Source organism: Melopsittacus undulatus, chromosome 6 (assembly GCF_012275295.1).
Source record: "Melopsittacus undulatus isolate bMelUnd1 chromosome 6, bMelUnd1.mat.Z, whole genome shotgun sequence".
NCBI classification, from domain to species: Eukaryota; Metazoa; Chordata; class Aves; order Psittaciformes; family Psittaculidae; genus Melopsittacus; species Melopsittacus undulatus.
Window position 1 is genome coordinate 31,319,635 of NC_047532.1, and position 27,474 is coordinate 31,347,108.

Consider the following 27,474-nt stretch of genomic DNA (forward strand, 5'->3'; position numbering starts at 1 on the left):
AAGCACTTCAGCATTCACTCACTGCCAGGGGTTTATCTATGGTCCTGGATCACAGGGTTTCACCCAAGCCCAGAAATGATCAAGGCCCACTTTTACACACATACATCACAGCTTAAATTAGACTAATTAAAATGAAGAGAATAGTTTAACACATGTATCAGAACCAGGCCGCTTATTCTCTCTGAAGATACTCTGCATAGATGGCAGCACTGAGCAATAGTTTAAATCACGGTTTTCCAAAAAAATCACGGTCCACATGTAAAACCACTACAGGTGCTCCAAAAAAAAACCTCCATCACACAGGCAGCATCCCCCTCACCGAGAGGCACGGGGGGCACAGAAGGACAGGATTCTCCGCCCGGGGCTGGTCTGCAGCAGGGGGGATGCTCCCACAGCACCTCCCAGGACAGACCAGGCATCCTCACACAGCATGAGCCATTAGCAGCGGCTGTCTGCCAGCAAAGCTTCGGGAATCACGGGGTTAAATCCTCTACCCTTAATTCACTAACGCCTTCCTCACCATATTTAAAGAATTAGATGTCTCTCTGAATTGCCATATTTAAGTAATAAAAAATAGAGACAGTGGGAGATAATTAACTTTCTATAGATTCTTCACAGATGAGAAATGCTCACAAGAGCTGGACTTCTCCCTGGATTGACAAATATAAAGCGGACTGCCTTCTGTGCTGGCTGCCAGCTCAGCCCAGGAAATAAAAGATGTTTTCAATTCCAGAAAAGATACGTGTGCTTTGAAACACAGAATATTTAGCAAGGCCTCAGTCCTGCAAGAAATTAGACCCTTACTTACCATGCAAGGCACAGGCCTGTGGCCACTGGTGGCTGCTCATAATAGGTAAAAATACACATATGACTGAAGTTTTGCAGCAATGAAACCTTTGTTACTGTAAATACATGCATACTTTTACAACAATTACACTACAGCATTTATTAGGGGCATGCCCCCCTCTTTTTATTTCCATTGGCATGACTTTTCCATTGACAGCTTGCTTTAGTTTGTGATAATTTCACTGCAGTGCCCTCACATATCAATATATACAGCATGAATAACTCACAGTCTTTAGGTCTGACCCACTGAGAGATGTTCTACAACTCAGGAGAGCAAGTTTACAGGATCTATTTATGGGTCTCACTCTGTACCCAGCCTTCAAAAACATTTCAAACCTATTTTTGCCAAGAAAATGCAGCTACTGAAGAATCACTGGGGTTGTCTAGCCTGCCTTGTGGTACCACAGAAGTCACCAGCCCTAACAGTTCTTCCTTTTACCCCTGATGAACTGAAGTAGTAACATATCTGTTAGTAAGGAAACTGTTGCAGCAGAAAGAGTGCAAGGGATGAATAAATTTTGGAATTCTCATTTGCCGACAGGTTTTCTGAGCATCTCAGAATCACAGTTTTAACTGTTGTCTGCAACAGCAGCAGATAAAAGCCAACTTTAAAAAAAAAAAGTAACAAAAATTTAAGTCAGAAAATCACAAGTGATCACACGTCTGTAGAAAATGAGACACTACAGAAATCCCAGACTATGAGAGTAAGGCTAAAGGGATACATGACTTGAAAGAAGGCAAACAGCTCTGCTGGGAAGCAACAAAGAAATCAGACAAGCAGTCTGATCAGTAAGCAGTCATCTGCAGTAAGATACAACAGCAAAATGACACTGAAATCTTAGTGCCAAGGGACTCAAGAAAATGGCAGTACTGCAGAGTCACCCAGTAAGCACCCAGTTAGGAAATACACACCACACAGCTTTGTTGAGCAGTGGCCGGGAGAGGGCAGGAGTGAAAACAGCTAGTACTGGAAAACTCAAGAGGGAAAAGGGTACTCACAATTTAGGATAATTTCATGCTCCTGAGTTACGGGTAGCTCAGGAGACTTGCAGGGCAGCTCACTAAGAGGGAGTACTGCCAGCAAAATACTGCCCAGAAAGCATCTTAAAGCCCCTACACTGGCCCATAAAGAACTGCAGCTGGCAAAGAAGGCAACAGCAAAAACCTTTCATTAACAGGGAGGCTGATCAGAAATTTGCAGGACAAATTTGCAACCTCTTATTTCTCATTTTCTGGAAATACCAGTATCACCAACCCCAACTTTCCTTTGCTGATGGGTAACAGCGTAAAGAAACCCCATCTTTTAACCCCTTACAAACCAACAGCTGCATGTCACCTGGCACTGCAAACAGCTCTTCATCAACCTGGTTTAGAAGCAGAAATAAACACTACACTTTTGTTTATAAAGGAAAAGCTGGTCATCAAAACCCATCTGTCACTGGCTGTGCTTCAAAACACGTCCCATGGCAAAATCCAGCTTATCCTTGCAAACCCGTGTGTGGTGCACATATTGTGCACAGTGCTCCAGCAGGCGCACTCACCTACACACCTATCTCCTTCAATACACTAATGCTGTATTTTGGCCACAGATGTAGTTCTTTAAAATAAAAATAAAAAAATATAAGGAGAAAAGCCAAAGCACAATCCTGAGGCCCCTGATCCAGCAGCAAAGTTGTCAGTATTTTAACAGTGATTTCAAACAGGAGCAAAGCCAAGCATGAATCCTCAGATTATCCTTTACAAAATCCCAGCACTGGTGTTAGCAAATGAAAAGATCAAAGCAGCAGGCTCAGACGGACTGTTATTTCCGTACCTATGTTTATTAACACGAGGTACCTAAAACTGAGAAAAACTGAGGAAGCACTACAAAAACACTTAGTGATTAAGTTAACCACAATGGCAAAATAAAAGTATGTACTGATCCTTTCCTTCAGCCAGGAAATATTTTCAAGCTGTTTCTTTTACAGCTAGTCACTGGGTAGGAAATGCTTTTTAGACAGACAAATATTTTCTTTTCCAGAAGACTCCATAAAAACCATGCACAGAGCACAGTGTACATTTTGATGAGAATTAATTACATGTTTACTGTGGTAGTCCAGTACATGGATAATCCCCAAATATTGTCTAAACAACTTATTTCCTCCCGTAAATGAACTATGGTCAACAGAAACAAAACAGTTTGATTTTATTTTTGCTTAAAGAAGAGGCAGAGCACTGGCAACACATCTGCAAACTGTAAAAAGCCAAAAAGCAACATCAGAAGATACAGGAGCTATTAATTCTTAATATGTGTGCTGTAGGTTATTATTATCATCTAGAACTGAAGGATGGTTGCGTCGATTCTGTTTCTCCCCAGTGACTAAATCATGTACTCACTAAATAATTTATTAATGTCAAAGGGTGACATTTTTCAATTAAGATAATAAGATTCTGGAGGCTCTGGCCACCTGATCTCTGCTTGTGCATCCTCTCGTCAATTAAGAAAAAAAAGAAAAAGAAAGAGGGAAGCAGACTGACAAACTGATTTTACTTAAACCAAGTACCAAGTGCTAACAATTTAGCATTAATCCTACCACATATCTGTAGCTACATGCCAAGAATACAAAAATAAATATACTAGTAAACGTAGTGTTAGGGGTTAACACAGGGTTAACAAGATATTAATCCCATATCCACTGTTTAAAATAATTATTTTTACTGACCCACTGGCCTAGGGAAAAAGAAACAACAAACAAACAAACACAACCCAAACACAAAGAACAACAACCACACAGTGCAAGTTAAGATAAGCTACACAGAGTAAAACTTCAAAATCCCACGAAAGTTCAGTAAAATAGTCTGAGGAATAATCCTGCATTGGAGACCAGTTGGTTCAGACATTACTAAGCACTGGCCAGACTCCACATGCTTTCTCTTTGCTTTATTTTACTTACAATTAGTTTGCAAAAGATGATGATTAGCTAGAAAAACCACATTCCCTTTTGACCTCCAGGTGTACAAAGCAGAACAGCCTTAAACATTTCCTAGAGCAAACCCTGGATCTCTACACCGGCTGCAGTAAGCCACCACATGGGATAACCAGCCCCAGCAGTGAGACATTGCACAGTCTCTTGCTTGGGAGCCCACTAGCTCCTAGTCAGGTCTATCAAGGCAGGCAGGCAACTGAAGGCACTGGGTGACACAGCCGTCTCAGGCAGATTCCTGCCTCCAAATTCTTCCAAAGCCTGGTTCAAAGGCTGGACCCATACGAACCACTATGTACATGAGAATTTTACAGAGCTCAAGATTAGAGCCTAATTCTCTATAGCAGTGTGTGCTGCCAGCTCCCTGCCCTTCTGGAGATCTGGACTTCAGCATCTCTGTACCCTGTTCATGTCCGTACATACAGGAAGGATTAGAAGGGCCAAAGAATGTGACAACAATGCCAAGTGCTGTGAATCACCCAGGCAAAGCAAGTGGTGTTATTCTGGTGCAGACAGCATCACACCAGGATGACGTCACTCTGCAGAGTAGAGGATCCAGTGCTCGTCATCTTGGCACTGGGGGCGCTGCAATCACCTCTTTCACAGTGGAAAAACTGATTATATTAAGGAGGTGATGATAGGCTCCTAAATCATTCCTCCACACCTCCAATAGATGGACAAGTTGTTCTGTGTCAGTTTGTTCCCATTGCAAAATAGTGGCCAAGTCTCCTGGAACAGGTCCAACAGCCCTGCTCCCTCCCAGGCCAGCTGATCCCAACAGCACTGTGAAAGGAGTCTTCACCTGCTACTTTAGCTAGAGAGTCCTAATAAAGGGGCTTTATTAAAACTCCACCTTAAATAAAACTGCACTACTGCCTGTTGACACCTAGTAACTGGGATGCTCCAAAGACTAATTTTTCTGGAAACTGTATTACACAGCAGAACAGCTCTGCGCTGATGGCTCTGCAGCACAGTTGCAATGAGTAACAGCGACTAACTTCATTATCTGACTCCTCAAACTCAGATATGGGAAGTCAGGTATGACACCAGTATGGCACTGTAAAGACTAGGTCATTTTAAAGCAAATGTTTCAGTCTGATTTTATGCAGGTTTATACAGAGTTTTAAAGCTCAGTAAAGAGACAAGAAAGCTGTTTAAAAAATTATATATACATACATGCATATACATATATATATACACATATAATCACTAGATAGATTTTGGGCTAATAGGGAAGAATATGACTGCTCTTTCCTGTTGTCCCATGTATGGATTTGAGACTAAGAAAACATGGGAACAACACATTTTTTTTTTCCCAGGATGAGGCAGACTGCTCTCTAACTTCAGTAACGATGGCTGCTGGGTAAGAAACACATTTCTGTTCCTGAGAAATGCTGAAAAAAAAAATAAAAAGCAGAGTGAGCATTTTAAACCCTTTGAATAAAGTTTTCACAGGAAAATATGAAAATAAGGAAAGGCCTCAGAAACAGACTGAATCCACAAATACAAAATATGGTTTTCAGCTGAAAATTGAACGTATTCTGAAGTCGGGCACAGGCTGCACACTGTGGTGGAGCACATCTGCATGCACCATGGGGCACTGAGGCTGACAGCCAGTGATGCTCAGAGACCGCTACCAGGGCAGCCAGCACAGCCCTGCACTGACCCTCCTGCAAGGGACCCACAGTCTTTTTCCTTTTGCAGAGGGGAGAAACCATGTGACTGTGAGGCTTACTAACACTTCCATGAGTATTTTGTAAAGCAGTTTTCCCCCCTCCCCTATGCAAGCAGACAGCAAGCTCACAAAGTGTCAAGAGACTTCCCTCTTGTCAGATATATAGCAGCCCCTTATCCAAACAGCATTAGGGCCTGGTTCAGAAAAACTTCAGTAACATGCCCTTTCCAAAAAGAATCATACAGAAATGTTCAGATCAGCTCTTTTAGACATTAAGCCTTGTCGCATATAGCTACTATTATAAAAAAAAAAAAAAAAAACAAAGAAAAAAAACAAATCAGATAAGATCTGACTCTTGAAATACATTAAGTTTCTTCTCAGTCAGAGTTAAAGAAACATAGAGTAACTCCACTGGCATTAGCAATGGCATTTAAATTTATACCAACATCCTCGAGAGCTGAATTTGGACCAAAAAAAAGGCCCACATATAGACAGGGCAAAGTTTATGCCCAAGTCAACAAAATGACATCTCTTTAGACATTAATAGCTTCTGAAATCTCTAGCTTGACACAACATTAGTGATTTAAATGCCAAACCACATTCACTTCGTTTATCTTGGAAAGCTCCACAACCACGTAAGAACACCCTCAGACCATAACAGAGGAACGAAAGGTCAGGCTGTTACTTCCAGAACCAGGGCAGTAAACTTCAGAACAAACAAGGTACGGGCATTTCCCTGGCCAGCGCTGCCCACTGCATGTGACTGTTTTTCCAGTATCATGTAAGCAGCATGAATAACTTCTGATGTTGAGAAATAAAATTCATAACCTGGAAAAACAATATAAATTCCCTCTGAAAAATAATGTAAACCAACCAGAAGTGAGCTGCTTCAGTGCAAGGTTTCTAGAGAGCTCCTGGACTGTGCCTGACCCCAGATAGCCCACAGATCACCACTCTCTGGTCCCCAGCTGCTTCTTCTACTCCCAGAAGCTCTATGTCTCTACAAAGCTTTTACCAATTAGTCCAAAGCTTTCCTTGATTCTGCCTTTTTGACAAATGTTCCCAGATACCTTCACCTGTACCAACCTCAGTGCCCCAGAGCACCCCTGCTCTGACCTGCTGGAGCCCAGTCCCAGGCTCAAAAAAAAAAAACCCTGGGAGCTTGTCCAATCATGGGGGGAAAAAACCCTAAGATGCAACTCTGGGATGCCTCTTTTCAGATGAAGGTCTTGCCATAAGTCATCTCACCTGGCACTTGCAGCTCATGATCTCTTCAAATCTGACTCTTCTTAGGAGAGATGGACTCCATCATTTCTTCAGCCTGAAACTTGTCAGCATGTTAAACATGGGGAAGGATGTGGGAGAGTGGCTTCAGGAAAGGAACAATTAAGTAGTAACTAACCAGAACTTCAGTGAATATTTTTCACTGTCATGAAGTGCCCAGTCTTTTCATCACCTTTGCTTATGAGAGGCAGTCATGTTGTTCATTTACAGACTGGTCCCAAGCTCGCTGTGGTGCCCAGAAAGGCTACCCTTTGCCTCTGCAGACCCTGTAGCAAGACTGGTATTTCTGAGATGCTATTTCCTACACCAGGCAGCCCCAGTCCCCACTGGACACCCCCAAGGAAGTGATCTGAATTCCATTCATGATAGCTGTTGAGGAAAAAAAAATCACAGGTCTTTGCAGGAGGGTAACCCCTTGGAACCATGCATCCTGCTACCAAGCCAAGAGCTGTAGGCTAGTGAAGGGGAAGCACAAGGAGTCACACATGACCTCAAAGCTACAAAAAAGAGAGAAAGAAGTGAATATTACAACACTAGGCTTGTGGGGAAAGGCAACAATAGAACATACATGGTTTCCTGTAACCTTTTAAACTGTGCAACTCTTCCTTCTATAGCAACTTTATATTTTACAGGTACAAGACTAAAATATTGTCCTTTGAAAATGTTATATGTCCCAGCATTGGCTTCAGGCTCTTTAAGGAGAAAAAGAGCCTCTAAACACCAGATCAAAATAAAACAGTCACTCACAAAAAAATGTTTCCTAACATTCCTTATAAACCACTGAAAAGTTACATTGCCATCTCAAATGGCAAGGCGAAAGTTAACAGATTCAAAGGCACATCCCTCTGCATGGAGATAAGGCTATGTCCCTAAATCCAAGTGATTTAACACACATTTATCAAAGTGAACTGTTAATCTCTTAGAAAGTAGCTTTCCTTCTGCAGTCCTCAGCACTTATGCTCTATCAAGAATGCGAGGGCTCTGCTTCTCCCATCATCCCAAACCCATATGCCAACAGGCAGCTTTCTTAGTGGCAGTGCTGCAGAGCCTGGGAGAGCTGGGGTCACAAATCCACAGTTCCCAGGGACAGCCCAGCTTCCAAAGGGGTCAGGCTCAGTGCCTGGGCTGCCCCCTGTGCCTTGTCCTCAGCTAGAAGATCACCAGGCTTCAGGCGTTTCAGGAATCACTGCTGAGTTCACTCTTCACTGCCTACCAGAAAAATTAACCACCCAGCACTCTTTAACAGCACTGCTCATCCCTCCAGCAGCTCATTTTAGCAGGAGGCACCAAAGCTGTCTGTGCTCTCAGAATTTTCTCAGACACGTGGTACCACGCTCAATAGGCCCTTTCAACCAAACTGTCAAGAGGACCGACATAAAATTTTCAAAATATCCTTCTTTCTGATTCTAATCCAAACAACAGAGCACAGCTGTGAAAACTGAAGCTTGTGCAGATCCACACTGTACAGGCTCCTTCTTAAAAGCACTGGGACAAGATTCAAGCTTCTGCATTTTCTGATTCAAATTTATAGTCGGGCACAGAAAATTCCCACAGACTAGGGAAAAAAAGAAAGATGCTTAAGATGGCATTTTCCTGAAAGATGAAAGAAATTCACTGCGATCTTCTGCTGATGCACTGTGCAGTGAGCCACAGCAGAGGTGCATGCTATGTCCCAACACCCAGGCAGCTCAGGGAGCTGCAGCTTGGTGTTTGCCTAAGTTCCAAAAAGTACTTTTCTGCTTAAAAAAAAAATAATAAAAAAATAAATAAATTCCAGATGGAAAAGCTAAAAATGGGAAAAGGTTCTGTTAAACAAATAGTCTCAAATGAGGGGGAAAAAAGATTTAAATCCCTGGTTTTGTAATCGGACGTATCTTTTTCTAGTTTGCTGTTACACTCTCCACCTCCAAGCTGGAGCCAGAAGAACCAGCACATCATAACACAACTCTTCTCATGGTGTTCCTCACCCCAACAGAAGAAAATACTGGAAAACTGAGGACAAAATTTCTTAACAAAACAGCATATTAATTTGGACTGGACAGTTTTGATGGATAATGACAAATTTTGTTTGCCTAGCTTTTTAAGCAGAATGACTGGAAGGAAGGGTACTTCCCCTCCCCAAGAAACTAAACCATTTTCAGGTCTGAGAAAGCACAAATTAATCCTGGCAGCAGGAAAGCTGGTCTGCAGCTACAGGAAAGCCACAGAGCAGCTGAGAGCTGCTTAGAGAGGAAATGCTGTGTCCGACAATCCCTTCTGTCTCTCAACACCAGCCTCAGAGAGGGAGCAGAGAGCTAAAAAGTTGCAGGCCCAGATGATGTATTTGATGTCACCACCATCACCACGGGGATCCCACATAGACCCCAAACTCCTCTGTCCTGGCTTCCAGCCAGCCAACACTCTTGGGAAGAAGTTCCATAGCATGGAGAGATGTTTGTTTTAAATGAGATTATACAAACTTTCTGGATCTCCTGTAACAGCCCAATAGGCAGGATCACTGCCCTGCTCTACAGTCTAGTCAGGCCCAAGGTTGGTACTGACCCCAGCGGAGCTTGGACCAGATCTCACTGCAAGATCTTCAGGGCAGCTACTCCACTTGTGGGACCAGATTCTGAACATCCCTTCTCCGGGCACTGAATGACTGCATAAGTTTTCAGAAGAGTTCATTCCACCAGGTAAAACCTGGAAAAGCCTGGCCCTAAATGGAGGCTCTGAATACTTGGGAACTAACTCCAGGATAATTCTGAAAGCTTCACACAAAACGTACAGAATAACCATCTCTCAAATGCTGAGGGAGCCTGGAACAGGAAGAAAGGAGGTGGCCACAAATCTGAGCTTCAGGACACTTAATTAACTTTCTACTGCTCTCAGTGTTCTTGGCAGCTCCCATCAAATATCTGTGGAGAAAATGTTTTCACATGAGGAGACACTGGAAAATTGTCTGGTATGACAGAGACCCAATACCATGAAGGGGCATGGTGTGAGAGTGCTGACTGTGCCAGTGCTATAGCACGAAGATCCCAAACTGAACAGCACTACACTTGCAGCACAGCTCACTCAGTAAAACTCATTATCAGTAACTCAGGTCAGAAATGTAGCTGTTAACATTTTTGGAAGCACAACCAGACATTAGGTTGTGAGAAGAGAGGGAAACAGCCCAGAAAAGGCCCTCAACACACTCCAGACCTTCCACCCCCTCCTTTGAAGCACATGGCACAACAGAGTAGGGGAAGCCTGTGAGGGAACAGTGGCAAACAGCTGGAAAAGCAAAATTTTTATGTTTTCAAATCAACACTGGAATTATTACCACCAATAATAATTCTGTCAGAAAAGCAGTTATTGTTTAAATCCTCCTGATGAAAACATGTATGGAGCTTTTCAGAAAGACCAACACTTCAGAAGCCATTACTGAACTGCTAAGGTGAGGACCAGAGCAATGAGATCAACTTAACCATTCCAAGACTACATATAATTTTGTTGGAATGTCATCATTAAAGGAATATCAAATACCAGCAATACAGAATTTTTTTCCTTCTTCAGTTTCTATGAATCAAAGATCTGTATTTGCCACTCCACATTTTCAGTGTTTCAGCAGGAAAAATGAACCATGGAAAACCATATTAGATCTTCTCAGGACACATTTACAATCACCCGCATTTAAAATTTCTGGTCAAAGAGTTCTGACGCAGTTATTCAGAAACAGCCCAAAAGACTAACACTTTTATCACCCACAACTTTCCCAGCTGTTATCTGAAGTGCAAATAAGTTTCATTTTTATAGGTGAAAGCACTGTAGAGAAGAAAAAGAGGCAAGTACTAAATATTACTTAAAGAGACTTTTCCACTACACATTTACATGTCTTTGCGCCAGACTCTCATCTTGCTCATGCAGAGAGTCAAATCGCAAATGAAGTCAACAGCATATTGCTCTACGTGCAGGGATGCTAGCACAAAGCCTCAGCAGCATAGCAAACCTCCCATCACCCATCCGAAGGTCTGTCTGCTGCAAACACAATCATGCTTGGAAGAAAATGGTGACACTCCAGACACACCACTGCTGACTGTCCTGCTGGCTGCCACCAGGGACAAAGACAAAATAAGAAATAGGCAGTTAAAATTCTGAATTACTTTGACTGAATGCTTTGGTTTGTCTTCCTTCAAGGAAATCACAGCTTTATTATTATTATTTTTATTATTTTTTTGGTCATCAAACAGTCTGTCAGCTTCATAAACAGAAACTAGTAGTACACTATAAACCAACTCTTAAGGTCATTTCCCAAGAGGCTTTCCACAAGGCAGTCAATGATCCTGATTTTCTTTTGGTCATAGAATGCTTCCCAAAATTAGCATTTTTCCAGAGCCATTCATTTTCTACAAAGAATAAATAATGTAGAAAAAAGGAACTGCCCAAGCTAAGTGGTGCCAGATGAGGTTTCTCGAATCACAGAGCTTTGTTTTAGAGATCCCCGACTGCTGTAAAGTCATAGCAGCAAACTAATGCAAAAAATCCAATGCCTTGAAAGATATCCTGAAGCTATACAGTGCCAAAACTGTAAGACTTCCTGGACATTTGCATCCACATGACTCAAGCTTAAATTTCAAATACTTTTCACTTTTTCCTTCTGGCATAATATTTAATGAAATCAGAGTTCAGTAATGGTATCAGTCCTGCTATACATGACTCGCAGAAGTTTCTTCCTAGACAGCTATTTGTGCATTTTACACTTACAACCTGTTTGTGTTTGGTTTAAAAAGGTTTTCCATACACTTTAAAAAAATGGAAAGCTATTGCTTCAACTGATAGTACACTGCATTTTTTAACATACGTATGCATCGGAACTCTAGGCATAAAATAGACAAGAAACTGATTTTGAAAGAACCAACAGCATCTAAAACCACATTATGTCTGACTACATGAAAATATTTGTCATAAAGCAATTGCACCTGTAATTACATTAAAGCCACCACACATGTTTAAGTCTGCCCAGAGCTGACTTTTCTTTAGTGAAGAGTTTCAATGTTCCTGACATGGGAAAGACATTTGCTGTGTATACTAGGTAGTAGTTAATGCATGTAATGTGCATGTATTTAGCAACAGAATCTATCATCCTAAAACCTAAAAGTATCAGTATATTAAAGATGCAGTTACAGAGTACAGTAACAAATCCCAACAAAACTAGCAATGTGTTTATGAAGCCTCAGAGAGCAGCACTCACAGGCAGGCCAGAAGGTGAGCAGCAACACCACCAATACCGCTGCTTTCATTTCTTTCTCTTCCATTAATAGCTACAATGTGTTTTTACTGCTGTATCTTAATGATTTGGAGGTAAATTACACTAACAAATCAAAGTCTATGGTAAAGCAACCTTACACAAACTCATTTTCCAAGGACTTCAGAAGATGCACAAGTTAGAGGGTGGCAAAATTAAATCATTGTGTTCAGGGAATCAAACTTGCCCCAGTAAAGAAGGACCTGAAGCTTCCTGCCCTCCATCACTCACTTTGCTTCCTCTCATCTTGCCCACCCACAGCTCTCCCCCATAGTATTGTACAGCACATTAGAATAGATGCAGAACTCTAGTTTATGCAAGAATTAAATTCTAGCAATATGAGAATACACTACAACCATCTGCTATTAAATCCTTTCCCAGAAATGGCCTCAAACATTGGGTTTTGATAAGAATATTGAATTTTCAAATGAGCAGGAAGAGAATCACTGATGACCTACTGTGAACACTTGGCCATTTGCACATCTTTACAAAGCCACTTCACCAAACAACGCTTAGCCCTGAAGCAGGGGCTGGTGGGCAGCAAGGGGTCCAAATGATGGTACAAGCCAAGTGACTGCTTGGCCAGAGCCAACTCTCTGCCAGAGAAAAGCATCTGAAACATCAGTTTTTTCCCACCCAGACCCACAGGAGGGGACAGAATGCAGTTATGGAAGCCAGCTCCACAACACAGCACCCCTATCTGCTCCCCACTACCTGACCCCCGAACTTGTGTGAGCCCACCAACTGTAACACTTGCAGAAGAAAAGCAAGAGCAACTCCAAAAGGAGGGCTGGTGGGCACAGCTCAGCTCAGGGAGGCATAGCATTACAGCATGAGGCTAGGCAGCAACAGCACCACTGTGTCTCCCACTCCAGGGTAAAATTTATTTGGATGTAGCGATCCCTATTACCCACACGTGTTAAGAGAAGCAGGAAAACTTATAAACAGACTTATAAACTGCATGACCTCGGAAACTATGCACCCACTGGGATTTATTATCTAGAAACAATGTCTGGCATCAAGCTTCCAGGAAAATTTAGGTTTCAAAGCAAATAGCAGCCATCTCTCAGACAGGCACACAAAATTGCTCGAAGATCTTGCTTGTTTTCAAAACCTACTTCAGAGTCCTCACGGGAGCATCGCTGAGGCCAGCAGCTCCAAAATCCCAGCTGCGCTGCTGAAGGCTCCTGACCCTCAAGTCCTGAATCCAGCACAGAGGGTACATTTGGAAATAATTTTAAAGAAAGATTTCAGAAGATTTCTGGCATTGTTTCAACCAGTGCCGCTGCCACACACTGCAAGCCAAAAATCAGAGCATACTGCTTAGAACCATCGATAAGGTCTAGTGCAAACACTGCAATGAAAACCATGCCCAGAAAGTACAGCAAGCCCTGGACTGGAGCCCCAGCATTCCAAGCAGGGAGAACAAGTCTTAAAAACCTGAAGCACCCCCTGGTAACTAGGCCAGCAAGGAGATGGGGAGGCACACACATGTTCAGTACGTTCACCCGCATTTTACTCAACACAAACCAGGAATGCTGCTACAGAAATTATAGCGGGAAAAATCTTCAGAAAAGACAGAATCCCAGATCATCTCTTTTACATTAAGCATGAATAGGGCTAATGCCTGTATTACCTGCAAAATCACAATCTTCTCAAGTACCACACCAGAGACTCGCTGATCTCTGTGGCATATTCCTGCAAAGTCCCAGCTGTGCTGTTTCTCATTTAACTGACTGTCCCACTAACTCTGGAGAAAATACAAATAACTCCAATGTTGCTATAGGTGAAAGAAACACAGGAGAGGAAAGGAACAGCAGAAGAAAAAGCAGGCTTCACTGTATCACATTTTCAAGGAAATCCCGGAAAACTGGATATTTACATTTTTCTAGCTTATTCCTATAACTCATTTAATTAAATTCAACATATCTTCCAGAAACAGCGAGGCTTCTTCATTAAGCAGCAGGATAACAGGAAAAGCTTCCATTAGAGAGAAGTGGAATGGAGAACAAAGTGACCAAAAATATAAAAGTCATCACTGCTTATTCCAGCAAAACCAGAAACCAAAGCCTCAGGAAGGGAGTACATTTGAGTAGCAGATGAAGCTTTCAGCAACAAGTGTCCATGACAGCAGTGGGGATAAGTCCAGTTTATGCCGCAGCTCACTGCATTTTTGTAACAGAGCTGCTGATGACACTTCATTCCTTATTGCGTATGCATGAGCTCTGCTGCTGACCTCACTACTGGAATTGTACCCATCTAGTCAATGCCAAAAATTTCAGCGCAAACTGTGAAACTTGACAGGACTCAGCACATTTGGAACAAAAGTAGATTCTACACAAACAACCACAGACCAGGAACGTGCAGCCTTACCATACACTGCATGGGGTTGAAAAAGGAGACCTGAGAGCAATAGATGACCATTGCACACTTTGTCAGAACATGAATGGAGCCTTCATACTGTGATTCTCACCACTATTTAAGTTAAAACACACACTGCTTGCTTTAGCAACGAGGGCAGGACTGACCCATACTAACAGGCATCCACTTCCAAAGTCACTTCATACTTTCCCTTACTGAACCAGGCCAAAAGAAATATTCTGAAAGATGAAAATATTTTCTCTACCGTTTTACTGATTACAGAGCTACAGCATGGATTAATAACAGAGCTGCACTTCGCCACAGCGACATGCAAACACAAGACACATCTGGGTCTAAATTACGCCACATGCAACTCACACATTAAAGCATCAAGAAAGCCACACCAGCTCCACACTTTTTGCACCCATACATCAGCTCAGAGGAAATCCTACAGAAGATGGGGCTGGACCTGCCATCACTGATTCCCCAAATATCCTACAGTAGTGACCTGGCATGACCTATATTGACAGAATATATGAATAGAGAGAGAATGTAAGGCACAATCTACTCTACTCAGTGATCAAACACCCACCCACCACAACAACCAAAATCCCATGACCAGCACCCTCTCAACACACGCTTGCCAGCCACAATGAGGACTTGTGATGCCAGGACTAAGCAGAGGGCCTCCTTCAACACTCTGGTGGCACTAGGATTTGTTTCACAGCATCTGGGTGCCAAGAGAGAGGGGAAAAGGGACAAAGAAAGCAACATGGCACACCTGAAACTGAATCACGATGTTGCGGGGGAGAAAGAAGGATAAAAACATTTATTGCCTTGCACAAGCTTTCCTCAGGGGGCCAGACAGTGCTGCCAGGAGCTCTGGCTGGCTGGTGGTGCACAACATGTGATTCTCGGAGACAGAAGGGGAGACCTGGCTATTTGAAATGAACAAATTTCACAGTTTTTTTTGAGGGGAAAACAAATATAAATCAAAGGCATTGGGGTATTAGATAATGTATTACCCATGGAACTCTGGCTCATGTGTATAGATTAGGATTCAACTTTCAATTATATAATCACATCCTAGTTACTCCTAACATCCTTCCAGTCACTGTATTCATTTTATCCACCCGTCACTATGTTGTTATTTAACCTCTTGTGTGAACACGGAATTACTATGGGCTCTTCCAAGGCTGCTTTCTTCTCCCCATTTTAGGACAAGTCCAAAGCAACACTTAATTCAGTGATTTTGGATTCCTCTGGCTTGTTTTATTGGAGCACCTACAGTTCTTCATGTACTTCTCCAGCAACTCCTGTCAGTAAGAACTGCCTTTACAGGCACTCCGCATTTTGGGAGGCTCAGCATGCCTGGACCTTCCAGCCAGAGGCAACCAACAGTAGTTTGTGCAAAGTTAGTGGCCACTGCTGAGAATTTTGGTGTTCATGGCTCCCCTTCAGCAACACGGAGGAGCATGGGCTCCCCTCTCTGCAGACCTGTGTTGTGTTGCAACAGGTGAGAGGCCCAGTGAGCATCCTCCCACCAGAGGCACCCCGGATTCCTGTAGCATATGGCCGTTCTCACCGATTACTTTAAGGCAAGACCTCTTACCTGTGTGCAGGATAGACAAAGTGGCTAAATAAGGTCATACTCACAATCTTACTCTGCAAAACAAGCACTTGGTTCTCTTTCACCTTGCATGCTCTTGCAAGACAGCATCAGACACAATATTAGTGTCTTGTTACAACACCTCTTAATTCCCCCCCCCCACAAAGGGGGCAGGTAGCTTGTCCATATGATCCAGACCAGCACAACACTGCTGAACACAGTCTTCTCCTTCTCTTTCCCTCACCTCCCCTTTGTCCACAATTGTTGGGTGCAGTCTCACCTCAGGTCCCTGCCTGCAGCAGCAGCCCCCCAGAAATGCTCCCACCTCCAGAACCAGCCTAAGATCATTAACTGCTTAACACAGGTGATCTTTGCTGCTTGTGTTTAGTGCAGAGAGGTTTCTGGCTAACAGGGGGAAATAATAACGTGCTCACATAGTCTTTACCCTGGAATCCATCAACTACGGATATGGCATATCATTCCTATTCAGTAATAATCAAGTTTTTAATTGTAGAGAAAAAGTATGTCTTCTTAGGAACTGGAATTACTCCCATTACTGGCTCATGCAGATTAAAGCTCACAGATCTGCTCAGCGTGGCTCTGCTATCAACTCAAAATCAAACTGCTGAATTTTCTGCCTGATGATATCAAACTACATTCTCAATTTGAATTGCAGTAGCAATAATCACCTTTTCTTGTCATCTGCTAAGACCATTGATTCTTACTTAAAATCTCCAGCTCTCTCTCAGTAGATACTTACCCTGGAAAACTGTATTAACTCGACTCAGAGGAACTACAAAGTGAGTTTTATTTCATCTTACTCTCTGCCCGTCTCAGATTCCACCCGGAATATGAAATACGCATAAAAGCATGCATTAAAAAAGCCAGGAGACAGGACTAGCAAAGCCCGACCCGCTGCAAGAGGGGTACGGGCCGCCCGGAGGGGCGCGGTGGAGCGGCGGGAGGGACCCAAGTTCCCATGAGCCATCCGGACCTGTAGATTTGGGGGCAGCAAACGGCTCCTGCGGTATTTTGTGTCCCACTCATCCGCTTTGCGGGTCCTGTGCGAATGCGGCGAGGACCACCCCCTCTCCGCTCCCCATACCGCGGATTCAGGCGGCGGCCGGACCGGGCCGGCAGAGCTACCCTCACCTGAGGAGTGCGCGGGGAGAAACCCCTAAGCGGCGCTTCCCTCAATAGAACCCCCCGAGCCGCGCCGCCTCCCGGGGCCGGGGTGTCAGCGGCCGCCGCCGCCGGGAGCGCCGGAGCCGCCGGGCAGCTGCAGCCGGCACTAGGGATGCCGCCGGAGCAGCGCCCCCCGCACAGTGTGTGCGTGCGTGTCTGTGTGCGTGTGTCCTGTCCCCGGTCCCCCCACACACACCCTCCCGCGGAGGCAGGGGGAGAAGTTGCAACAAACTCCGAGTACCGGCGGGTGATGCTCGGCCGGTCCCGCTCCCACCGCCCTCCCCGGGCAGCCCCTCGGGCTCGGCCCCCCCCTCGCACTTACCTGCAGCCGCTCCGTGGCTGGCTGCCACATGGTGCCGCGGCGGCGGGAAGCGCTGCCGGGCGGGCACCGAGCGCGGCTCTCTGCGGGCGCGCTCCCCCCCGCGCAGCTCCCCGCCCCGCCCGCCGCTCCGCCCACGCGTGTCGGGCGCGGGTCGGTGGGGGCCACGTGCGGAGCCACTCGGCGGCGCCCGTAGTACCGCATCTACCCTTTGGGGAGGGGGGGCGACACCTGCGGGGTGCCCCCAGGGGACGCGCAGAGGCCGCGGTGGTCCCCGTCCTACCCGCGAGCTGATGTGACCCCTCCCCGCTGGCTTTCAGTGTGCGCTGCCCGGGAGGCTGGAGGGGGCCCTGAGGGGAGCCCGCCTTGGGGCCTCCCGCTCACAGCGGCTGGAACTTTTTCCTCCTGTTCTGCAAGAGGTTTAAACCCTGTTCCGCAAGACCCTGCCCGCGCACAGGTTGCTGCAGGCACTGAAGGGGCACGGAGGGCAGGGAATGATGCTTTGGGTCCAGGATTCCTTCTGCCGTGTGTCAGCCACGGTGTGGCTGTGGAGCCTACACCACGCTGGCGTCAAGGCTACGCTCGGCTGTTTCACAGGACAGGACAAGGGCAGGCTTTGGGATCCACTCGTCTTGTTACAGGGCAGTAGAATACTCTGTGGAGCATCTCAACCACCTTTCCCGACAGACAGCCTGAACCTTTGGTGCTATGTTTGGGGTGCAGATGGAGCAGTGGGGTCACAGCAGGGTGGGAAGCTGCCCCAGCCCTGCTGAACCTACACCAAGCAGCATGGCACTAACCCTCACGTAAGTCCAGCCCAGGCCCCAGCTGCACTTTGACTTCCCCCTGCCTGAGCCACAAAGTGGCAGAAAACCATGCCGACCACCTAAACCTGGCAGAGAGGGGCAGCAGATTAAGGTATAGCACTTGCAGTCAATGCTGTTTCCAAATGCTGAGGTGCAAAAGCTCATTTCCTCCTGTCCTACAGCATGTCCACAGCACATACCCACACACGTCCCTCCCCAAACCTGCTGAGATACACCCACACTGCAGCTTACCTGAGCCACACCATGGCAGAGCTGGTCTCAGCTCCAGCCACCACATTGATGTATAAGGAAAATTGTTGTCAGTGTTATTAAAATATTGTATGAATCTCAGCATTCACATCACCTTCACAATAATCTCACCTTATGTTTCCATCTATTTAGATGGATCCACTCTGCAATGCCTGACAGGCAGGAGAGAGCAATGCTGTTACTGGTGCCAAACAAGCCTTCTGCTAACAGCACCCTCCACTAGCATGCAACATCCCTTTCAGCAGTAAAAGTCAAAACCTCAGACCTGAGTCCTTTTTTGCTACCCAAGAAGTTAAAGGCAAAACCTCCAGAAGTACCTAAATTACTTTTAGTGCCTGGGCCACATTTTAAGACATAACAAAGCTGCATCCCAGCTGCCACACACAATGGAGGGAGCAGTGCCAGCCACACGGTGCAGCCACTGACCCTGAGGGAAGCAGTGGGGTGAGGGCTCTCCCATGGCTCTGCACCAGCGCTCACAAGGACATGCACATGCTCTGCCCCTCGCTTATGCAGGGACATGCAGGCGTTTCTCTCCCCCGTGGAGATCAAAAATGCCACAGAAAAGAGACAGTCTCTGCAGGCTCCTGAACTGCACCAAAGAACATTTTTCCAGGCACAAAAGCCACCCCAGCCCTCCCTGCTGACCCCGGGCCGCCTGAGCAGAGCCTCACGCCCGTCTGCCAGGAATATTTGTTAAAAAAAGCCAGAGGAGCATGTGTCATGCTTGTCCTGAGCATTAACCACCACACCCCGCAGTCTGCAAGGCCAGGCTCCCAAACCCACTGTGGGTGCGTAAGGGCAAGTGTGATATCATTTCAGTGTTTTAAATAACAAAGCAAAGCAATATTTAAGGACATCTTCTCAAAAAGGCAGGTATCACCTGCAAAGAAGCCATGAGCATTGCAGGGCAGCTCTACCACGTGGCCAGTCTCGAGGACCAACACCCTGAGAGGCGTTGCAGGATCTGTGCAAAGCTGCATCTGGTCAGTCAACATCAACTTTAAAACTGTTTTGAAAGAAATTCACCTGTACATCCCTTAGCAGTGGTGGCCTAATTAGAGCAATTAAAGTCTTGCAGCTTCATTACTGATGCAACAGCCTCTTGTCTCCTGGAAGGGAAGCACAAATCCTGCACCAACTCCTGACCAAGACCCACCAGAGCTCTCCCCTTCCCATCCACTGAGCAAACACCATGTCCTTGTCACCCTCTTTGTTTCTTCAAATGATGATTATATTCCTGTACAAGGGCATTTTCTAAAACGCTTGCTCTTCCTCAAGTGGACTCAGAGTATTGGTCTTTCCTGTATGGATAAATCCACCACCCATCGCTGCTTGAACCGGCTGGGAACAGGCACAACGTGGGCTGTCATCTGCAGCTGTGCACAAAGGAAGTTCAGGATTTGCAATTAGCAAAAGGAGACCAACCCTACGACTGGAGGCTGCTTCTTTCTTAGTTTACATGACTTTTATACAAACCAAAACAGTCGGTGGGGAAATCTGTGTTTATGGCGAAATGGGTGGTATGCTATTAGAACAAAAAAGCAGAAACAGTCACTTAGTCAATTTCCAAATGGATATGAAAATGAAGAAAAGGAATGCTATAAGGCTTCAAGCTGAGGCTGCATGAAAGGAAGGTAGGAATATGCTTATAGGTGGAGAGGAGCAGCTTCATCGCAAATTTCTGAAATCAAACTGGTTGATTAAAAAGCCCTATGGGCCTCCCAGTGGGATGAGGCATCTTCCCCAACCTTACTCCTTCCCAAGACAGCAAGCAGCACTGTAGGGACAAGATAGCTGTAGAGCCACTCTGCTCAGTTGTATTTAGTCTCCAGGCGTAGTTGAGCATCACAGGGGTTATGCCCATGCCAGGAAATTCAGCCCTGTTTTTGCTCTTTTGAATGTGCCCCTCAACACCACTGAGGGAATATCTCATTTCAGCTTGACCAGGCACTGCTGGGGTGGCCAGGGCACTAGCCAGAGCCCAGATCAGGAAATGATCAATTAAACTTTGGTGACTTCATGTCAAAATCTCACTAAGATGAGGTAATTTTTACCTAGACTTTCTAATATTTTAATCCAAGCATAATTTTTTATTTGGTATCTAAGATGTTCTGCATTAGGTAAATCCTGCTCCCAGCCAGAGATCTTTTGCTTTTGCTTAAATAAATAGTGTGAACTTGTATTTCCAGGATGTACTGCGTTCCAGAATGTGCCTGTAAGAAGATACGGATTTTTTTCTATTAATTTTCCTTTTACTGTGCCAAATTGTGGAGTTCCTCTTCTTGTAATGAGTTCATATTAAGACAATTCTTTCCAAAGACTGCAATACATTATGCAGGTTGGTCCCACTTCCCTCAGTCTCCTTCATTTTTGTGCTCACAGCATGGAAATACTGGACCCAAGGGAGTTCTTGCATTTCAAAAGGGAGTATTTGATGCAATAGGACCAATTTCGCTTTTATTCACATAGTAAATTTGAAGTGTTTCCAGTGTCTTCAGGATATTTTCTCTCTTTAATAGCTCCTAGTTTTTGAGTTTGTCTTCCTTTTGCACTATCTCATACCCTAATGTAAGGTGTTTATAGCAACGTGGCTCCTCTGCATTTGAAAAATAAACTACATTTCTTAACTGTAGACTTTGCCTTTTTAATTAACCAAAATTGTCTAATTGCTGGTTCCCATTGATTATTTGGCTTCAGAAGCTGTATTTATCTGTGGGAGCACTGTTACTTCTCACTGAAACATGACTAAAAGAGTCATTCAGTTATTTAAGTGCTGCTTCCTCAAATATTGTGCAGACTTTGCAAGTCCTGTTTCCAAGATCCTCTTTCTGATTACGCAAGTTTACAAAGCATACTCAAGTCATTAAACACATCTTTTTATTCTATAAGAATTCAGGTTACCTTGGATTTGCTTTTGCAGAGCAAGTTTGTTTAATTGCTAGATTAAATGTTCTGTAAAATGCTGTAATTAATAACATAATTTCAAAATCTAAATATGTTTGTTACTTTAAATATGTTTTCAACTCACTCCAAGTAAATGCACCATCTTTGCTTAGATGAAAGACACCAGCTACATTGTATGAGTTTTCTGATCCCTTTCTGAAAAAAAAGATTTGTGCCTAAGCAACACAAAATACACTATCCAAATAATTCAAACTGTTTTATTTGACAACTATCGTAACATTCAAGGTATCAGTAAATATATTTTTATGTAGAACTTCATCTCTTGTGGTTGGCAAAACTAGATAGGATGGCATGATCTCAACTTTATGTCCTATAAACATGTCAGAGTCAATACCCAAGGTAAAGATTTCCAGCTCCCATAGCAGGGTGTGTGCTTTGGAGACTTGTGGGGAAGCTGTGGTGTAGGCATTGCTTGGGGAGGACATGGCCAGGCTGAGCCTCCAGCACCACATCTGGCTATGGGATGCAAGCAAGGGGTAGCTAGGGACAGCGTTAGAGCATTGGCAGTTTGCAAATGTTGACAAGAGAGACCTAGATTTTGAGGGGCCTCAGTGATCGGCCGGGTTGAGGGGTACTGAGAAGCAGCTAAAATTACAGTTGCATCTAAATGGCAGATAAATGCCCTTGGATAGGTACAGCAGAAACTAAAGTACTGGGTGTATATTCCTTACTTGGGAGCTGCCTAAAGCATGTTTGTTAAAGTAGCAGCAACACACCAGCAAAGTTGTTTCATTCAAATACTGGCAAAATGCAGGCCATATATCTCCAAAGGTCCTTGATTTCCTTTCAGCGTTGTGTTTTGGTAAATTGAAGGAGAAAATTATTTACATACTTGCTTACCTTATAATGCCAGCAGCGCAGTACTGTTATTTAGGTAGTCATTTTTATTCTGATTATGTAGGTGCACTGAGGTGAATGTGCAGACACAGGGGTGCAGGTCCACCAAAGATGGTTCAGCTGAGGGTACTTCTGCTCTCAGTGCAACTGGCTCATTATCCCCTTCACAAGTATTTTAAATATGGCATCATGAAATGCAATAAACCTGATGCAATGCAGTGTTAATGATTTGTGAAATTGAGGCAGCAGTAAATATCCCAGGGAAGAGAGATGAGTTAGGTTTGGATATGCCATATTCTCCCACCCATCCAGGCTGAGCTTGCCAAGTATAAAGTAGTACTGATTTCCCATTTGTTTGAGAAGATTTTGCTGGGGTTTCCATAGTAACCAGGTGTCTTTTATGAGCTGTGTTGGTGCCTAAAAAGGTTATGTTTATTCAGCCGTAACTACCCCACTGCCTTCCTGAGTACCCGGATAGCTACTTCTCTTTCTCTACCAAAAATAACATGGAGGATGCTTTTGAAGGTGCTTGGGTTAAGTAGTGACCTATTTGGCCATACTTGTATGGTATCTCTTTTGTCTGCTTACCTTTTGGCCTCATCTTTAGAAAGGCAGATATTTGGTCTCACTTCTCCTTCTCATTGTCACTGTACCAGTCCTACTCACAGCAGCAGTGAAAATAAACTACCAAAGCCATGGTAGGTCAACAAGGGCAGAAGAGAAGTTGCTTCAAAAGTCTTACATGGTTTTAAAAGTGCATCAGTTCTGTGCAGAGCAAAATGTATGATAATGAAGGGGCAAGCAAGTTTTATTCTTAGTATTTCCATCACCTCTGCTGGGCAGCACCTCCATCGCAGCTGGCAGGAGCCCCCTTTCAGGGTGTCAGCCTCCCAACAAACACAGTCGCTCTTTTGGAGCTGCCAGCCCCCTCAGATCAGAACTGACCATGCTCCTTTTTTCTTAACCAGCATCAGGAAAGAAAGGATAAATCTGTGGATTTTGGCAGCAGCCGTGCTGCGGGGGAGGGCTTGGGGGCCGTGGCTGCACCAGCTACCCTGGCGAAGGCGGCCTCCTGGCTCAGTGCCCCAGCAGCCTCACAGCGGCAGGCAGGAAGCACCGGGCTGCAGGGAATTCAGGCCATCTGAATCTGGGCCACGGGGGCGGCGAGAAAAGTGCCTGAAGAAAGCAGGAGGCGGCGGATGGAGCTTGGAGGCTGCAGGCTGGGCACCAGCCTCCAAGCAGGAGACAAGGGGCACACGAGTGTGGGGACGGGGAAAAAGCAGGGCAGGTACTGGGAGTAATTTTGGCAGTCACCAGTCTATCTGCACTGCTAGGTAAGGCTGAGATATCCAGGGCACAGGGAGTTCAAGTGAGTGCAGGATATGTTCTGAGGGATCCCCACAAACAAAGTGGGGCTGAGAAGAGAGAGACAGCAAGGATGTGAAAAGGGGAAAACCCAAGGCTCGGAGCCTGAGGAAGCTAAAGGACAGAGGGTTTTGGGGGAGGTAGTGGCACACAGGAGGCAGAATAAAAGCCAGGAAGATGGGGCAGGAAGAGAAGTCCTCACCTCCCCAGGGAGTGCTACCAAGCAAAACCAGTGACACAGCTGGTGACCAGATACCTCTTTGCAGGGACAATAACGTTTCTCAGACAGCCTCTAGCAGCAAATCTTGTATTAGCATACCCAAAGAAACTCAAGTCCAGCTGTTACTGCGTGAGTTATTTCTGTAAGCAGTAAAAACTGAACTGCATAAAATCTTCATGTTAGGACATGCCAGATACTTACATCTTCATCATCTCCTGGACCCAGAAGAACTTGAAACAAGACCTGTTAAGGCCAGAGTCAGCTCTGTGCACCTTTGACTGTATTGTCATTGTTTGTGAATTACCCAGATGATTATTAAACTCTTACTTGTCTGTGATAAACAGAAGTGTGTACATCCACAATTCTGTACAGAGATCACAATCATCCTACACCAGTTTTGCAACAAGCTAAATCCAAGGCACCTTCATAGCTCTTGTCCTGTAACAAGACTCTGGTTACTTCTGATTTTTAACAAAATAAGCTAGGGGAAAATCATGTATATATAGATAAGCTGGTTTTAGAGAAAGCACTGAAGTCAATGTAATTATAAAAAAGAATGAGGAATCACAAGTGATAAATAAATATTTGGGCAATTTTATATGCACTGGTTATTCCCTCAGAATAAGAAAATTTACCAGGAGAAGAGGCTTTTGACAGTCTCCAGTCAAAAGTTTTGTTTGCAGAGCATCCCTATAACAAGAAAAAGTTCTGTCAATCTGTCATCTAGATTTCACAATATCCAACTACTCAATTTATCTGTTAAAATAGGAAGTCTGCTAGAAGCCACACTTCCTATTTCAGTGGCATGTACCCACTAGTTATTCATAGGCATAAGGAGACTGGTCAGCTATGTGGCAATCTGGGAGATATTTCTCCTTTCACCACTTAAGTATGGGGGTGTAAAGAGCCACTGTTATAACAACCCAAATTCTCCTGGAAATGCTTGTGCATATAAACTCTCTCAGCTAAACCCAGATAATTTTCACATTACACCACTGAGATGTCCATGGCAAAGAGCGTAACAGGATGTGTAATGGTAGAATTTTATGCAGAAGATAATGCACTCACTGCAATCAACAGCTGGTACCGATAAAACACTAATATATGAGTATGTTAAAGCACATAAAGAGGCAGAAAATCAGAAGCACTGGAGGGCATGGAGCACATGTTTCCTCCTCTGCAGTGGTTCTAGGCTACAAAAATGCAAGAGACAGGAAATAGAGCAGAGCTTGGGGATGAAACCATGCTCCAAATCACCCAAGTCCTAATTAAGAAAAGGCTCATGGGTAAGTGATCTGTGGAGGGCCTCTTCTTGGTGCATAACCTGGGCACTGCACTGATTATTGGGAAGAATTTTGACACATGTGCTGCTGAGTGGATGTGGGAGTGATTTGCTGACAAATACATATTCAGATTGTAAATACAGATTTACAAATCATACAGAGAAGCCAAAGAATCAGCCTCTTGTGTACCAGAATTTAATGGGTCTCAAGTCCCTTCTGAGCTTTCAGAAACCAGAGTGAATGCAGAGCCTTCACTGAAGGTATAAGGCTGATGCCATCAACGTTTCACATAAGATTTTACCAAGTTTTGCAGCTTAAAGGATTCTATTAACATATAAAATGTCTTCAACCCTAGAAGAGGCAAAAATACATGACAGAAAATTAACAAACTTCAGAAGTCCTTCACTAAACTCATGCTTAAATTTTGGCATAAGCAGTCCCCAGTACATCAATGCAGCTGTACTCACATGCTTTGCTCAGCACCATGTAAGAACTCGTTTCAAGCTAAAAGCAAGAGACTGGTTAAACAGACTGATCTGTGGCAGTTGGAGGAGCTCTTGATGGATCCATCACATAATGGATGTATGTATGCCATGTGGCTGGAGCAGTTTCTTACAAGTAACATAACCATGTATAATTATGAGATGGATTATTATTAGATGGGATTTGGATTTTTCCATTCATAAAGCTTTTTAAACATTGTCTTTTAAAAGAAATTTAAGGGTTGTGTGCCTCTTCCGTGTGTAACAAAGAACACACCCCCATGCTGAGGGAAGGGATTTGCCAACTATAGCTGCAGAATATTACACAGAAAATTGCACTCATAAATCACCCCTGACACTGAAGTTGAAGAAGAGGGATGTAAATCACAGACGACACATAAACGGAAAGAGAGAGACAATGAATTTTGAGAAATCTCAAAGCTGAGCTGCTTTTGAATGAAAGGCACATAATCTGAAGTCTGATATTATTTCTCTGCCTGCAGTTTCTGCCCTTCTTGTACTGCCAGATGGAGGAAGAGAAGACAACTATATTGCTTATGCAAAATCAGGGCTTCCTGAAAAGCAATTGAAAAAAACATGGGTAATGCCAACCCTGCTTCCTGGGTAGGTTAGCGGCTTTGTTGGAAGATTTCAGTTTTCTCTGCAGACAGGCATCACCTAAAGTGGAGCAAAATTAGATAATATTAACTGATCTGTACAAAAATTTTGTAATGTATTGCATGAAACCTAAAAATGTCATCAAAGCATCACCATATTTAGCATTCAGTAATCTCTTCCAAACAAAATCTTTCAAAACTCAGCAACATATATCAGTAAGTAAATCACAGCCATGAGACATTTTGATTTAAACCCAATATGTCTGTCAATACTGCTAGCTTACTACTTTATTTTAAATTTTGCATGTATTAAAATATAATAATTCTTCAAGGGTATCAGGAAGTAATTCTCCATGGTATTGTAAAATATTCTCCGTGTGGAAATTCAATGTGTGAAAGAGAGAAGAAAACTGATAAACTCTGCACCTCATTCAGCACTCTGAAAATCTTCGGTCTTTGTCCTTATCGCATGCAGGACAACACAGGGCACAGGGAAAGAGGGGAAGCTGTGTGCTGAGTACTGGAGATAAAAATAACTGCTCATCATATTTTATACATAGAACAATCTCAATTTCAAATTTATGGCAAGATGAAAGTGAAATGGCATAAGGCACAGGCAAAAGCACATCCTCTCTTATGTACATGGTATTTTCCCAGTTTTGTTTTGACAGACCATTCTAGCAAATAACATATAAAAGGAAAACAACATTCAAATTAATAGGAGGTACTGGTGTAATGTACAGATCACAAATAAGATGTTATGGACAGCACATCTTGGGTACAAAATCCTTGAAAGAAATTATTTTGCATCATGACAGTTATTGCCTGGTTGCCTTCTTCACGTTACAGGCACAACATAGTGAGTCAAACAGCCACAGGCTGCTGTGTAGAATAAATATCAATGCCATACAATGGGGTCTACAAACACAGAGATTTCAGCAGCTAATACCAATTTCAGCTCTCTGTAACCTATCCATGTGTTGCACTATGTTCTTGGAGAAAGAATCAGAACAGGAACTTGTTGTATGTGCTCTGTCTGACTCAATGTGGCACAGGAAATAAGCTGACTTCTAAGAGACCAAAGAAAACGTATACTTGCATGATTATTTGTCACAA

At 44.0% G+C, this 27,474-nt stretch overlaps 1 protein-coding gene across 2 annotated transcripts in view; it reads right to left on the reverse strand.

Moving 5' to 3' along the window:
• PID1 (phosphotyrosine interaction domain containing 1) overlaps window positions 1-17,581 on the reverse strand; it is a 93,778-nt gene extending 76,197 nt beyond the window's left edge. Inside the window, exon 1 of one of the 2 annotated variants that reach the window (XM_034063886.1) lies at window positions 17,515-17,581. In XM_034063886.1, the coding sequence (XP_033919777.1) occupies window positions 17,515-17,544 (30 nt within the window). In that variant the 5' untranslated portion in view covers window positions 17,545-17,581. Of the gene's footprint in view, window positions 1-17,159; window positions 17,228-17,514 lie in introns of those variants that run through there. The other variant, XM_005147041.4, reaches the window with a different exon arrangement.
• Window positions 17,582-27,474: the final 9,893 nt, after the last annotated feature.